Source organism: Protopterus annectens, chromosome 7.part0, assembly GCF_019279795.1.
Source record: "Protopterus annectens isolate FY-2018-M chromosome 7.part0, PAN1.0, whole genome shotgun sequence".
Lineage (NCBI taxonomy): Eukaryota > Metazoa > Chordata > Ceratodontiformes > Protopteridae > Protopterus > Protopterus annectens.
Window position 1 is genome coordinate 755,470,163 of NC_056739.1, and position 14,923 is coordinate 755,485,085.

At 43.2% G+C, this 14,923-nt stretch overlaps 1 protein-coding gene across 1 annotated transcript in view; it reads right to left on the reverse strand.

The window, feature by feature from the left end:
* CNTROB (centrobin, centriole duplication and spindle assembly protein) overlaps nucleotides 1-14,923 on the reverse strand; it is a 1,846,056-nt gene that overhangs the window by 1,729,772 nt on the left and 101,361 nt on the right. The window contains exon 3 of the mRNA XM_044077286.1: nucleotides 12,680-12,767. Coding sequence (XP_043933221.1) covers nucleotides 12,680-12,767 — 88 coding nt within the window. The remainder of the gene's footprint in view (nucleotides 1-12,679; nucleotides 12,768-14,923) is intronic.

Genomic DNA, 14,923 nt, shown 5'->3' on the forward strand with positions numbered 1-14,923 from the left:
GTCCGCTGGGACTGGTTGGATGACTCTTTTTCTAGCAGCTTTGAAATTTCTATAGCTGCTGGCTCTCGCAGATGGGGCGGCACATCTGGGAGTCTTTTCTTTGGAATGGGATAGGATAGAAATGGTATATTGTAACCTCTGGTAACCACGCTTTTACCCACTTGTCTGTAGTTATGTTTTGCCAGGCCTGAGGGTATAAAGCTAGCGACCCGACTGCCTCCAGAGCAGGACAGTCGGGCCTCCTCTCAGGAGTGCTGGAAAGGTTTACCAGGGAGTGTATCCCTGTCACCTTGATTCTGCGGACCCCCTCTGCCGCCAGGGCGGTGTCTTCCACCTCTGCCCCCTCCTCTGCCTCTAGAAGGGGCATCACCCTGTGTGCCTGGGAAAGATCCTTATTTTTCCACCACGTTGCCCTTTGGGGTACGGTCTGGATGGGGTGGAAAATGGACTCCGACAGCAGACAGAGTCTTTCCCTCCTGCTCACACCGGGTAAGGGTCTCCTTTACTTTGGGGCCAAAAAGAGTGGCACTGTCAAATGGGGCGTTAGTAAAGGAAGACTTGAAGGCTTCCGCAAATGAACATAAGCGCATCCAGGATTGTCTGCGAAGAGCAATCGCTGAAGCTGCTGCCCTACTCGAACCTTCGGCTGCGTAAGATATCAGCCTCATGGACGAGTTCACAATGGATGTAAGGGTATTAAGTTGCGCTGTCACTTTCTCTGAGACAGCAGCATCTGTAGTACCCTGGAGGGTATCTCCCAACTCTTTGACTAGATCCTCTGTAGTCGTGTAAAGTGGGTCAAATAGTTCAGGGATCGCATGGAAAAAGCCGCTGAACTAAAAATGCGCTTCCCATACCTGTCCATCGTCCTAGAATCTTTATTAGGGGATGGACAGATGAGGAAGATTCCGACATCTCCTTTTGTGGCCGCTGCCACCACCATAGCGTCCACTGGAACTCCTTTTGTCAAGTAAGCCTTGTCCTGGGGTGCAGTGATATACTTATTAGGCTTCCTAGGGACTGGTTCCACTGTGTCAGGAGCCTCCCACGCCCTTCGAGCAATAAGTTCCATTAATTCATCGAAGGGCGGAGTGACCCAGGAGGAGGAAGGGCGAGCACCAAATGCCTTCAGCAAGACTGACTCATCCTCAGAAGGGGGAAGGGACTGCCAGTCACCTCTCTGTTTCAGGATCTCCAATATGTCAGAAAAAGAGACATCTTCTGAAGGTGACTTAGGGGACCCTTCTGACTCATCCAAGTCAGTATCAGATGTCAAAGATTCTTGTGGAGAATCTAAGTGTCTCCTCTTACACAATCTTTTCCTAGGAACTTCTTCGTGGGGAGCATCCGAAGAAGCCTCCGAGGAAGAGGGGGCACCCTCCAGGGGTGGCTGAGACACCGGTGCTCGACGCTTGGATGTAGCCGTGGGTGCAGAGGAGGATAACGGCCCTTTATGGGGAGGAGAGGTTGTTCTACTGATGTGGTTGTCTGGGTAGACAACACCTTCCTCATGAGATCGAAGGCCCCCGGGTCCCGAGTCGAAGAATCTCCCAGTTCCGAAGAAATGGGAAGAATCCCCGAGACAGGCACCGAAGGCATCGACCCCGAGGACGGAGCCAAATCGATCCGCGCAGAGGCCCCGAGGGGAAGAGTCGGAACCGAAACGTCGGTTCGACTCTCGGCCCCGGAACCAAGGACAGATCGTCGGCTCCGAGACTCCGGTACCGGATCCGACGGAGTCGAGGTGAGAGGAACAGACCGAGAAAGAGACTGTTCTGGACCCGAGGGATCCACAATCAGAAGATCAACCTCTTCCGGCTCCAAAGACTGGACAGGTCTCGGAGGAGGAATGGATGGAGACAATGGGAGGCCTTCAAGTTTCGACACCAACTGGGTGGAAACCGAAATAAGTTTGGATAGGGCCGAATGCTCCAATAACTTCTGCACCACACGATCCACATTGACATCGGAGAGCTTAGAAGAAGAACGGGTCGAAGGAACCAAAGACGGAGCCGACCTCAATAGAGTCGAGGGAGGGAGCTCCATCACCGGATCCAAGACTCGAGGCTCGGGAACTGACAACAGTTGAACACTCGGCCCCGAAGTCTGTGGAACCGGTGATCTAACTTTACTCGAAGAGCTCGGAGCCGATGACTTGGGCTCCGACGTCTTCGATTCCTTCGAGGATTTGGATGCCTGGTCTGAAGCATCCAGAGCCTCCTGAAAGGAAGGTTTTAATAACCCCCTGTCCATGAGTTTCCTGCGCCTATCTGTCATGACCCTCCCACTAAAAGAGTGACAAATTGAACAGTCCTCTTGTAAGTGGAGAGGGCCAAGGCAGTAGACACAGGAACTATGGTTGTCAGTAACTGACATTTTTTGGCCACACTGGCAACGTTTAAACCCTGATTTAATTTTCTCAGACATCTTAAAGAAGAGAAAAAAAGTCAAGTCCAGTAGAGAGACAAATCCAGTAAAAAAGGTCGAATCCGATAAATAAGTCAGTCCGGTTGTCAAATTCAAGTAAGGGGTGGAAGGCCCGAAAAACTCTAACAAGTTTAAATAAACTTAAATGGTACAGAGTAATTCTACCTTACCACACACACATACACTATGTTACCAAAAAGTACTTAGAATAATTTTTTCTCAAAAATAACAATAATAAAGTTATTTCTTATCTGAAGTTGCTCGAGCTAGATCCCAGTGATGCGAACGCAGCAGCGGCAAACTAGATCTGAGGTAAAGGCAGAGGGGGATTGTGGGTATTAGGTTGTCTCGAGCTTCTTCTCGATGCAGAGCTTGCAAGCGGCCGACACGGAGCCGAGGATCGGCTCCGAACCCATGTGTAAGAACAAACGGCGAGATTGAACACTATCACATATTCTTATTATGTGCGTATTACACAGTATAGCGAATTAATACATGTATCCATGTGGTTTTCAGAGTAACATACTCTATGCCTCCTGAAGTATTCTTAGCCATTTGGCTCCTTGTTCTATAGAAAATACTGCCTGGTCACAGATTCAGCATAAAATAATACACCACAAGGAGTGCTATCACTGCTACGGCAATTCCTTGTTTTTATCAGTCTTAAATAAAGCATTGTTATCTTTTTTAGTTTAAATGTCATAGGAATGCTCATAGATTCTTTTCTTTAACCTTCTTTCATATTTGGGATTCCAAAAACCCATAAAAACAAAATGGATCCACCCCTAAGACTTATAGATAGTTTACGAGAATGCAAGGAATTTGAAAAACGTATTACAAAATAATACTAACAACGCTCAAACAGGATATGATAGAACGAGACATGGAACTTTTAAATGTGGGCGTTGTTTACAATGTGAACATATTTTGAATAAAGAATCCTGTATTTTGGAAAGTAGGAAAGTTGAGTTAAAAAGCAAAGAATTTAGTAATTGTGAAACAGCAGGTTTAGTTTATTTAGCCACATGCTGCCAATGCCAAACTTTCTATACATGGAAAACTGAAAGAAGGTTAAAGAAAAGACTCTATGAGCATTCCTATGACATTCAAACTAAAAAAGATAACAATGCTTTATTTAAGCATTCTTTGGAATGTCCAAATGCCTTCTTTCTTTTCTTTGTATTAGAAAAAGTAAATATTGGTGGACGTGGCGGCATGTGGGAAGAAACCATTGAATATAGAGAATGATGGTGGTAAGTGACGTTGCAGGCCAATAAAAGACCAGGATTAAATGAATAGAGAATGATGGTGGTAAGTGACGTTGCAGGCCAATAAAAGACCAGGATTAAATGAACATTTATCACTTGCCCCACTCTTAAAATTAAGAGCAGCTAAATTATAGCCTTCATACGTATTTCACAAATGTTTTTACACTGATATACATGTTTATGTTCACATATCTTTCATAACTTTTTATAACTTTTTATATTGATATACATTTTTATGTCACATGAAATTTCTGGAACAACTGTTTTACTATTTTATCTATTATTTAAACATGAAAAGATTATTTATATCCTATGATTTTTATGGTCCTATCAACCAGCAGATTGCGCATGGACATTGATGTACAAATGAATCAAGGAATGTATAATCTTTATTAACTTTTATTTATTTACTTACACTCATGAACATCCTGTTTTAATCTAAATGTGTTTTAAATTCATTTTATAGTCATTATATTTTTGGTAATAAATACTAATATAAATAATTTGTAAGGTTTTATTACAATTTGAAAGGTTTAGTTAACTTACTTAATATTAGAAATTCATGTTGATTGGCTCAAATTATTTTGTTGTCATACGTTTGATTGTATATAAAAGGGCTGTCTTTCACTCTAACCCACATCTGATGAAGTGTGATGAAACGAAAACGGATTTTCAAACGGCGTTAATGGAGATGGAGTGTTTTTAGTGTGAATTTTTCTTTAATAAAACATTACATATACTGGTTGCCTTCGTCCGTGGCTTTATTTGGTCGCTTTCAGTGCACCTTTTTTGGTTTTATTGGATTCGTTTTTAACATTTGTACAACTGTGGTGGAACAGAGGATTTTTTCCTACTAGATTTTTTGAATACGTCAGAACAAAAAATCCCAAGAATCCCTACACAAGTAAGTGAAAGCTTCCAAACATTTTTTCAGCTTGGTGTCAATGTACTTAGCTAGGGGATGGGTTTTAGAGCAACTAGCGTTGATAATGGGTCTCATTGGGGCGGGGGGGGTCTCTATGATACTTTTAAGCATCTTCGGGACGCCGAAAATAGATGGTACCACAGGGAATCTTACATGAAGAAAGTCATACAGTATTTAATCCATTTATCCTCAGTCCAAAAGGTCCTTCAAGAAATAATTTTATACATCTAGCATATAAAAGAATTAAGTGACAGTACTTCATAAAAATCACTATTCAAAACGTAACCATTCATCTAACATAATCATCCTTGCTCATTACTACAACCCCCATCTAGTTCCATCTCACTCTTATATTTTTGTCCGCAAGCTTTAAAAGCAATGCCAATTTAATATCTGTTAAACTCCCAATTTTACTGAAGTTTCTGGTGTTGGAAGACAGGGACCTGAGGTCAAATTCAACAAGTTTCTCCAACAGCAACAAAGGCAAAGACAATGATGGGTTGTAAGTACTGGTTCTACGTAATACTTCAGAATTGTTATTTCCCAAGTCAGACCCCATAATAATTTTCAAATTCAACTTTCTGAGATAAACTTTAATATCCAAAAGCAACTTCTCAATTTTGATAATACTTGCTGGCATGAAGGAATAGCCTTTACATAGTAAATTGGCGTATGCAGTACCATATTCGTTCAATGTAAAATTATACAAAACAAGGTATGTGATTTAGCACAAGTTGCAGCTGCGCAAATTTCTGACATGGAAGCTTTAGAATGAAAAACAGCTGAAGTCGCCATAGATCTGGTAAAATGTGCCTTCATTGGCATAGGGAGTCTTAGCTTCTGTTTCATGTAAATGAAAGATATGCAATCCCTTAACCATCTGGACAGAGTAACTTTAGACACAGGTTTGCCCAAAGTTGCACTTGCAAAGGATACAAATAACTGTTGATTGTCTAAATTGGTTAGTTCTACCTGGATAAAAATGTTAATTGCCTATGCACATCCAGAGGGTGAAGGCAGTACTCGCCTTTATTAGAAAAATTTGGGAAAAATAAAGGCAAGTCTATGGACTGGTTGATATTGGTCTCTGAAATCACTTTAGGAAGAAAGGTCGGGTTCATTTTAAGTGATACTCTGTCTTTATGGAAAACTAAATAAGGTGCTTTAGAGCACATAGAGCCTGTAATTCGGAGACTCATCTCGCTGAAGTGACAGCTATGAGAAGTAATGTCTTCCAAGAAAGAAACAAAGTCACAGGTAACTGCAGGTTCAAACAGAGGTGAAGTAAGTGATTGTAATACAACAGTCAAGTCCCATGAGGGTAGTGGCTCTTTGGAAGAAGGCTTCAAATGGATGGTGCCTTTAAGAAAAACCTTACAAAGCCTGTGAGAGATCAAAGGCTGGTACCCGATACCATTATGGAAATTTGCAATAGCTGCTAGAATAACCTTGATTGTAGAAGCAAGAAGTTCCTTTACCAAAGATGGCAGCTAGATACTCCAGAACTTTTTCTACTGGCTCTGAAAAGAGATCCAGACCATTATCAGAAGCCCAAATAGAGAATCTCTTCCATTTACTAAGGTACAGACTCCTGGTGGATGGTTTATGGGATGCCAACAAAATGTGTTGTACAGGAGAAGGACTATCATTATGCCTGGTGAATAACAGAATTGGAGAAACCAAGCAGTTAGCTTGAGAGAGTGTAGATTGGGGTGCACTAGTCCCTGGGGGTGGGACGGAAGATCCAGAACTGGATCCAGAAACCATGGGGGTGAAGTAGATGAGGTCAGAGTAAGGGAACCCACATCTGTCAAGGCCAGTAAGAAGCAATGAGGATCACTTTGCTTCTCAACTGAGCTGCTTTCTTGAGAAAAAGAGGGATCAGAGGGAAGGGGGAAAAAGCATAAATGAGATCTGGGGTCCAATCGTGGAGAAAAAGATCTCTGGGTGACTCCCCCTGATGGGGAATTAGGGCAATGTAGTTTCTGCACATGTTGTTCAGGGTGAAGCAAGGCTGGCCCCAGCGAAGAAGGATACTCTTCGCTACTCTGGAGTTTCAGAGACCACTCATGAGGCATGAGGATGCATCTACTCAGTTTGTCCTCTATCATGTTTGAACTCCCCAGGATGTGTGTTGCTATCAAAAAGCATTTGGAAGTTATGGCCATTTGCCACACTCGGAGGGCTTCTTGACAAAGTGGGTAGGACTTGGTCCCCCTGTTTGTTGATGTACTAGACTAAGGACATGTTGTCTGACTGAATGGCTATCATCCCTTGAGGTAATGCAGAGTGAAACGCTTGCAGCACCAAAAGCACTACCCTTGGCTCTAAGACACTAATATGCAGATTGGCCTCAGAGGGGGGACCAAGTGCCTTGGAATGTCTTCCTGAGATAATGTCCTCCCCACCCCACCTGGGAAGCATCTGTGGTCACTATGGCCTTGAGCTGTGGGGGAGCAAGGAGGCGGCCTAAAAGAAGCTCCTCGGACAGCCTTCACCAGGTTAGGTCTTTTTTGCATCTGCTGGATATGAAAACTAAATGATTCAGGGGGTGGGGTTAGACTAGACCACTGATTTGCAAGTAACCATTGAAGAAGTCTCATCTGAAACCTTGCCACTGGTACTAATGTGATCACTGCTGCCATGGAGCCCAATACCTGCAGAATCTGCTGAGCTGGTATTTTGTTTGAGCAATGGAGAGAATGAACCTGTAACTGGATTTTCTGCAACCTGTATAGGGGAACTGACGCCATACAAGATACAGTGTTGAGGCGAGCTCCGATCGATTAATTCCATGTCCTGAGAATAGGTTAGTTGAGATTTCTCAGGTTTGACTGTGATGCCCAATTGTTGGGATAGTTCCAGAATGAAGTCTGTAGTTTGTAGTAGTAGATGCCTGGTGGGGGCGGTGAGGAGCCAGTCTAGGTAAGGAAATACTCAGAATCTGTGCAGCCTCAAATGTGCTGCAACCGCTGCCATGCATTTAATGTACACCCCGGGAGCTGTGGTGAGACCAAAGAGCAGCACTCTGAACTGGAAATGGCTGGTTCCTAGCCGTAAGTGGAGAAACCTTCTCGAGGATTTATCCACCTTTATGTGGTAATACACGTCTTGAAAGTCAACAGAGCACATCTAATCGTCTTTCTCTAAGAAGGGAAGAATTCACTGAACTCTGACTATCCAAATTTGTCCAACAGTCAAAATTCCGTTCAGAATACTACTTCTTTTGGCTTTTCCTGGTTAAGGGTCATCACGGCAGATCACCTGTCCGCTCATGATTGCCAGTGAAGTTTTTACAGTGTCGAGTTGCCAGCCCGGCATCCAACCTTCCACAGAAGGTACACACATGCACACACTCACACCTAGGGCCAATTTAGAGGATCCAATCCACCTACAGCATGTCTTTGGGATGTGGGAGGAAACACACGCAACCACAGGGAGGACATGCAGTCTCAGCACAGAAGGCACCCAGCCGAGGATCAAAGAAGACAGCCTCTTGCTGTGAGGCAGCAATGCTAACCGCTGCTCCACTGCGGCCACCCTACAAATTTGTTCGGAGATCCAAAATTGATCTCGAGTCCCCTGTTTTCTTTGGCATTAAAAAGAATCTCGAGTAAACTCAGATCCTAAGTGGTCTGGTGGGACTTCTTGGAGGACTCTTTTTGTAGCAGCTTTTGTATTTCTAATGCTGCTTGAACTCTTTGACTGGGTGGAACATCAGTGAGTCTTGCTGGGGTTCTCAGGTAAAAAGTGAATGGGATCAAATAACCTCTGGAATTGATCAATAGCACCCAGGCATCAGTGGTTATGCATCACCAGGCATTTGGGTGCAAGGAAAATCTTCCCACCGACTCTCTCCAAAGGTAAGCAATCAGGCCCCCTTACAGGAGCGCTGGTAGGGCTGACCAGAAAAAGACTCTCTAGAACCCAGATTCTGCAGACCACCCTGCATCTGAGATGGCATCTTCCATTGCAACTCCCCCCTCTGCCCCAATGGAAGTCCAAACCACATGTGTCCTGGAATGGGTTCTACGATTGCTTGAACCACATTTTACCACTCCTTTGATTCCTGGAGTAGGATCTTGGAGGAGTGGAAAAATGCATGCCCACAGCAGACAAAGTCTTTCCATCTTTTTCACATCTGACAGAGTTTCCTTTACTGTGGGTCCAACAAAGAGGATCCGTCTAAGGGAGCATTGAAGAAGGAAGATTTGAATGGTTCTGCAAACTCACAAAGGCACATCCAAGCATGTCATCGAATAGCAACACCTGAACCTGCTGACGTGGTCATCTCTATGGCTGCATGCACTATGAGTTTCATGAACTAATTTAAAATAGACTCCAGGGTAGCTAACTGGGAGGCCACTTTTTCTTGGACCCCTCAGAGATTGCTCCCACCAGAGTATCTGAAAGCTCCCTTACCAGATCCCTTTGATGTCTAGTAAAATGTACCGAGTCATTCAAGGACTTGATGGAGAAGGTCAATGACGCATAGACTCGCTTCCCGAATCGATCCATTGCCCTAGACTCTCGGTTATGGGGCTGTACAGTAGAACTTTCCTCGGCTAGTTCTTTCTTGGTGGTGGCCGCTACCACCATGGCATCGGCTAGTTCTTTCTTGGTGGTGGCCGCTACCACCATGGCATCAAATACTAAGCCCTTCACCCAGTGTGGATGGTCTTTAGGAGCTGCTAAAAGATTCTTGTCAGATCTCCTGGGGTCTAGTTCTACAGAGTCAGCAGCCTTCCAAGCTTGCTGAGCGATCAGCTTAATTAGGTAGTCAGCAGGCAGCGTCACCCAGGAGGTAGACGGGTGAGAACCAAAGACCTGCAAGTACACGGATTCCTCAGAGGAAGGGTCTTTCGACTTCTAATCACCCCTCAGTTTTAGGATCTCAAGAATGTCTCTGAAGGAGATGTCTTCCAGAGGTGACCATGGGGAACCCTCCCCCTTATTGAAATCAGTGTCCTCTGTGACGGATTCTTCAAAAGAATCAAGGTGTTTCCTCTTACACAATCTCTTCCGAGGAGGCTACACAATGGGAACAACTGAGGAGGACTCAGAAGAGGGTACAACTTTAGTAGGCAAGTCTTGCGACCTTGTGGCTGTCCAGTGGTCAAAGTTGGAGTCAAAGGGGAAGAGTCTGGTCAACACAGGAGCCACCTGAGTCAAGGCAGTGGCCAAAGCTCTTTCTACGGCCTGAAAAGCAGCCCCCCCCCCCCCCGAGGAGGGATGGGAGTCTGGAATCGAGAGACAAACTCAGAACCAGGGTTACACACTGTCCTAAGAGACCCACCTGAAAGACTGGAACTGAGGAAGGATCCTCTGTCAGCACAGCCCAAAAAGACATGTCCAGCTCCATAGAAAAACTCGGGGCTAGCTCAAACCCTTCAGCCCTGATGGCGGAGACATGGTCCTGGGAACCTGACTGTGCAAAAGGCAACGAGGGAGCCAGAAGTGAAGACAAAGTTTGTTGGTGTCGAAGCTGTCGGAACCTGAGAAGTTGTGAGTCGAGAACTGTAAAGCCTGTGCAGAGGTCAGAGGAGGAGAATAAGAAGGGGTCAAAGGTGAGTAACCCCCTGCACTAGAAGGGAGGGGGAGTTGAGAAAATGAGGGAATACCCCTGGCTGTCAGGATCTGATACACCAACCTAACAATATCAACTTCAGGGAGACGTCTGGAGGAGTGAATGGACAACCCTGAAGGACAGTCAGGTCTCTGTAAGAAAGAACTAGGGAGCTATCCAAGGAAGGAGAATATTTAGCTCAGGGTTAGGTAGTTATATCCGACTTCGGCACCATCTGCTGCACCATAGGGGAAATCAGCACAAACATGGCAGTAGTGGCAGTTGGCACTGGTGTCGGAGACGTAGTTATAGCAGAAGCAGTGGTAGACGCAAGTTGAATGAGTGTTGCGGCCGATGTCGAAGGTACTGGTATAAATTTTGGTGCCAAAGACTCGGACTGATATGAAGGCTTCAGAACTTTGGATTTTGGTTCCGTAGATGAATCTTCAGATGCAGGTTTGTGTTTCTTAGCAGTCGGTGCCAAAGGAGATGTCAGCACCGAACAGGAGGATTTTGATCCAGAGGCCGGAGGAGAGTGGTCTGCCTTGGACAAGGCTTCCTCAAAAGGGGCTTTAAACAGCGCTTTGAGAATGAGTTTGTTTTTCTTCTCTGCCAGAGTTCTATTAATGAAACCCTGGCAGATGGAACAGTCTACACTCAAATGGGGCACACCCAAACAGTAAACGCAATTAACATTGTAACGCCAGTGCCCTGGCCCAGCAATCAAGGAACCTCACTCCTCACCACTAACACCAAAGGAAAGGATAACAAATACACACAGTAACCAAAGGAAAGGATAACAAATACACACAGTAAAGTGCAATTTCCCTTAAGAGCACACAGAGATCACAGTCAGTCCGGGGCTGGTCGCTCCCTTGCTCTCCAGGTCCCCAATAAGACTCCCACTGGCACAGCTATAGAGTCCAGATCTCAGCCTAGTGGGCAAGCTAAAACCTCTAGCACCCTCTCTGTCCAACCAGTGCTTTATGTCCCTGCCCAAGTATCTGACACACACAAACTTTGAGAAGAGTTTAGACAACCACACAGACACTCCTGGAGAAGGCTAGCACAGGTTCCCCAATTGTGCCCCTTTTTCCCTGACTATATGGCAGTACCAGCTGCCACAACCCACTAATAATTGTCAGCTGCTCAAAGGCCCTTAAAAGGGTGTACAATTATTACTGTGCAATATTATTATCCAATTGGTAGTATAACTCAAGGCTAAAGCTATTAGAGTGGCTTTGTACAGTTTTACCAAAGGCATGCAAGTACTCTTAAGAGCTTAAATTCTCTCTACACATACCAGCCACAGTTAAAAGGTTTTAAAATATTTAATAATAAATAATTAAAACCACAAGACAATACTTTCTACTACACAGGGCTAGTCAAGAGTTCAGCGATCACACATAATTAAAATAATTCAGTAGTACAGTTTGACATCACAGAAAAACACAGTCTAGTCTAATCTTTCTAGTTTCTAGCTATCTCTAAAAGAAAACACAAGTCTAAGATAACTTGCATAAGACAACAGGCAGTGCTGTGAATTGGATGGTCAAGACAAAAATGCGTAATGCCTTCTGATTCTCTCTGTTTAAATTGCTAGATTAGCAATGGTAAAGAGAAAGTGAAAGAGAGAGGGGGAAACGATAAAATACCAACGATGGTAGAGGGAAAAATTACTAACGGTAAGGGAAACAACACACTCGCTAAGGGTAGACCAAAGATTTTTTAAAGTGGAAAGTAAAGATTTCATAAATAAGTTAGAGAGAAGTAAATATAAAACTTTTACTTCGCTACCACAGAGTAGTCGGCTGACACATCTTGTCGTAAGAGTGGCAAATGAGATCTGGTGTAATGTGGAGAGGGGCATTCTGGGTAGACTTGCAGCTCGAGAGATTTTTTTTGGCTGATGCCGGATCGGTTCTGAGTATCGGAACTGTAACCCACAAGTCAAGAATAGATGAAGTGAAGGAAAAAAACAGCGATAATACTAGATGAGACACTATCGGTGTTTTTTCTTTACTGGTTGGTTTGGTGTACACCATTGCTGTTTTTGCTGCTATTTGGTTCTTTTAAGAATAGATGAAGATTGACAAGATCAGATATAATGCTTTAAAGTTGTATGTGCTGAGGTTCTTCCTTGGCGCATGCGTACTAAGAATTTGCGGTTTCAGTTTTGGGCATAGCTTACCTTCAAGGAGGTTGACATTCATGTTAATCGATCAACTGAAGGTAAACCAATTAGAATATTTGCATATTGATGAGGGATGTATTTTGTGCAGTCTTAGATTTCTATGTTTCACTATCCAAGAAATGTGTGTGCTTTCCTAAAATCTAACACCCAGAAAGCAGGTAGTCTGTGCCTGTATAAAAAAACTGAATAAGTAGCTGCCCCCACACACACACACACACACACCCAACCACTTGCTATTCTCTGGTTAACAAGTGGTCAGCAGGTGCACACAGAAGGCTTATTATCTAGAATATTCTTACTTCAGTAATGTTGTAGTACTATCACTTTCCAATGAATCGTCTTTGCTCTCAGATATCACAGGTGCAGAAGGAAGACTGGGAAAGTCACCTGCAAGACAGAAAACAAAAGAGCAGTAAGCATAAGAAATACAACAGACATTCCACCTAAGAAACCATCAGGAACATTCTACAAGTAGCCTCAAATCTCTCATTCTTAACTCACAAGGACATCAGAATCTGCGACAGGGATTAGCAAGTCTGCAAAATAGGTATCTAGCTACAGAAAATTGAAGAAAACACTAACTTTACAGAAAAGGTTTTATACCATTGCACTGATGGCAGTGAAATGTCATTTGTGTCCCTGTTTTCTCATAATAGGGTCTCCCTTATGTTCAAATAAATCACAATTAAAACAAACAAGCACAATGCCAGATCCTCAACATTAAATCAGCTGATACACAATTACTGATACTAAAAAAAAAAAAAAAAAATTCATAAGGAAAAGACTGCAGCCATAAATAAATTTAAATAAATGCCCACCCCTAACACTCAAGTGGGGAGTTTCACTTTTCACACCTATCAAAAAAAAGCCTGCCCACTACAATGTTGCACCATTTCAGGGACACAGCAAAATGCATTTTATTGCATTTCTGACCTGCATCAATCTCTGAAAGATTGAAAGTTCATAATCCTGCAAAAAATTGCAAAACTAAATAGTGACAGTAAAATATGCATCCTCACAGTTAAATTCATTAATCATAAATCTACATTTAAATATGCACTACATTACACTGTGCTGCAAAATACATACAAATACAAACCCATATATAAATTCTTAACAATTTAGATACTTACTTAGCTTTTATATACCCAACAAATGCAACTGAAGTAAAATGTTAGTGATTTACTACGACTGCGGTGGTGGTGCTGCGGTAGCGTTGTCGCCTCATAGCAAGATGTTGTCCCGTTCGATTCTCAGCTAGAGCGTCTTCTGTGTGGAGGCATACGTGAATGGGGCATGCCTTCGTTGAAGGTTGTGCGTCAGGGTTGGTAACCCAATATGTAAAAATCCACTACCAACCACTAGCGGACCAGAGTTCCGCTGTGGCGACCCCTAACCGGGAAAAGCCAAAAGACACAAACAAATTGTTTAATTATGTACCTAACAAATACAAACCTAACTTAATGACTGTGTAAAACCCTAGTGATTCACAAACCTACACTGCTAAATTATTACGTACTTAAAAAAATAAGCATAACTGAATGACTGTGTAAAATCCTAATAATTTACCCCCATACATTGCTTACTTATTATATACCTAACAAACGTAAACACAAATGAATGGCGGTATAAAAATGAAGTAAGTTGTCTACCTCCATCTGATTCAACCTGCAGCTCTTCGGATCCATCACCAGCCAATTCCATTAGACCTCAAACTTCCTTGGCTCCACCTCTCTTACCCACAACTCCTCACTCTAATTCTCAGATAGAGTTTGCCACATGATAAAAACTTTCAAAATATATACTAAAAAGTTCCCCAACCAAGAAGCACGCAGGACTCCAAATATTAGGAACAGACATCCTCTACTGTGTAGTCATCACAAATGGGGAAGTTTGCCATACCAAACAAAGGAGGGTGCAGGGGGGTTGAACCAGATGGAGACAGACAACACAGATCTATCGTTATGGTGAGTACATAACTTTTGCATCCAATGTTGTCCGGTCTGTCTGGCTTCAACCTCTGTAAAAAAAGAGTCCCCAGCCACAAAATATTGCTCTGGAGGAACTAACAAAAGATATTCTGCAACACAGTGGAACCAAAAGAAGCCCTGGCTTTAGACTGAATATCCAACTTATAATGCAACACAAAGGTGACCCACCAAGTATCAGCTACACAAATACCATCCATTGACACTCTAGAAAGGAAAGGAAAGCTTTAGAAGTAGCCATAGCCCATGTTGAATGACCCTTAGGTTTGTATAGAAGAGTCTTGCCTTTCAAAGAATATGCAAACAAAATACAATCTGACAGCCACTTGGATAAAGACACTTTAGACACAAATTAGCCCAGCCTAGACCTTGAAAAGCAGGCAGATAAATGACTGGATTTTCTGAAAGCTTTGTTAAAGTCCAAATAAAATCTCAATTTCCTATGTACATTCAAAACAATGCAAAAGGTATTACACCTTTATTGGAGAAATTACGAAAAACACAGGATGATGAACTGTTATGGTTATTCGCAGAGGCTACCTTTGTCAGAAAAGA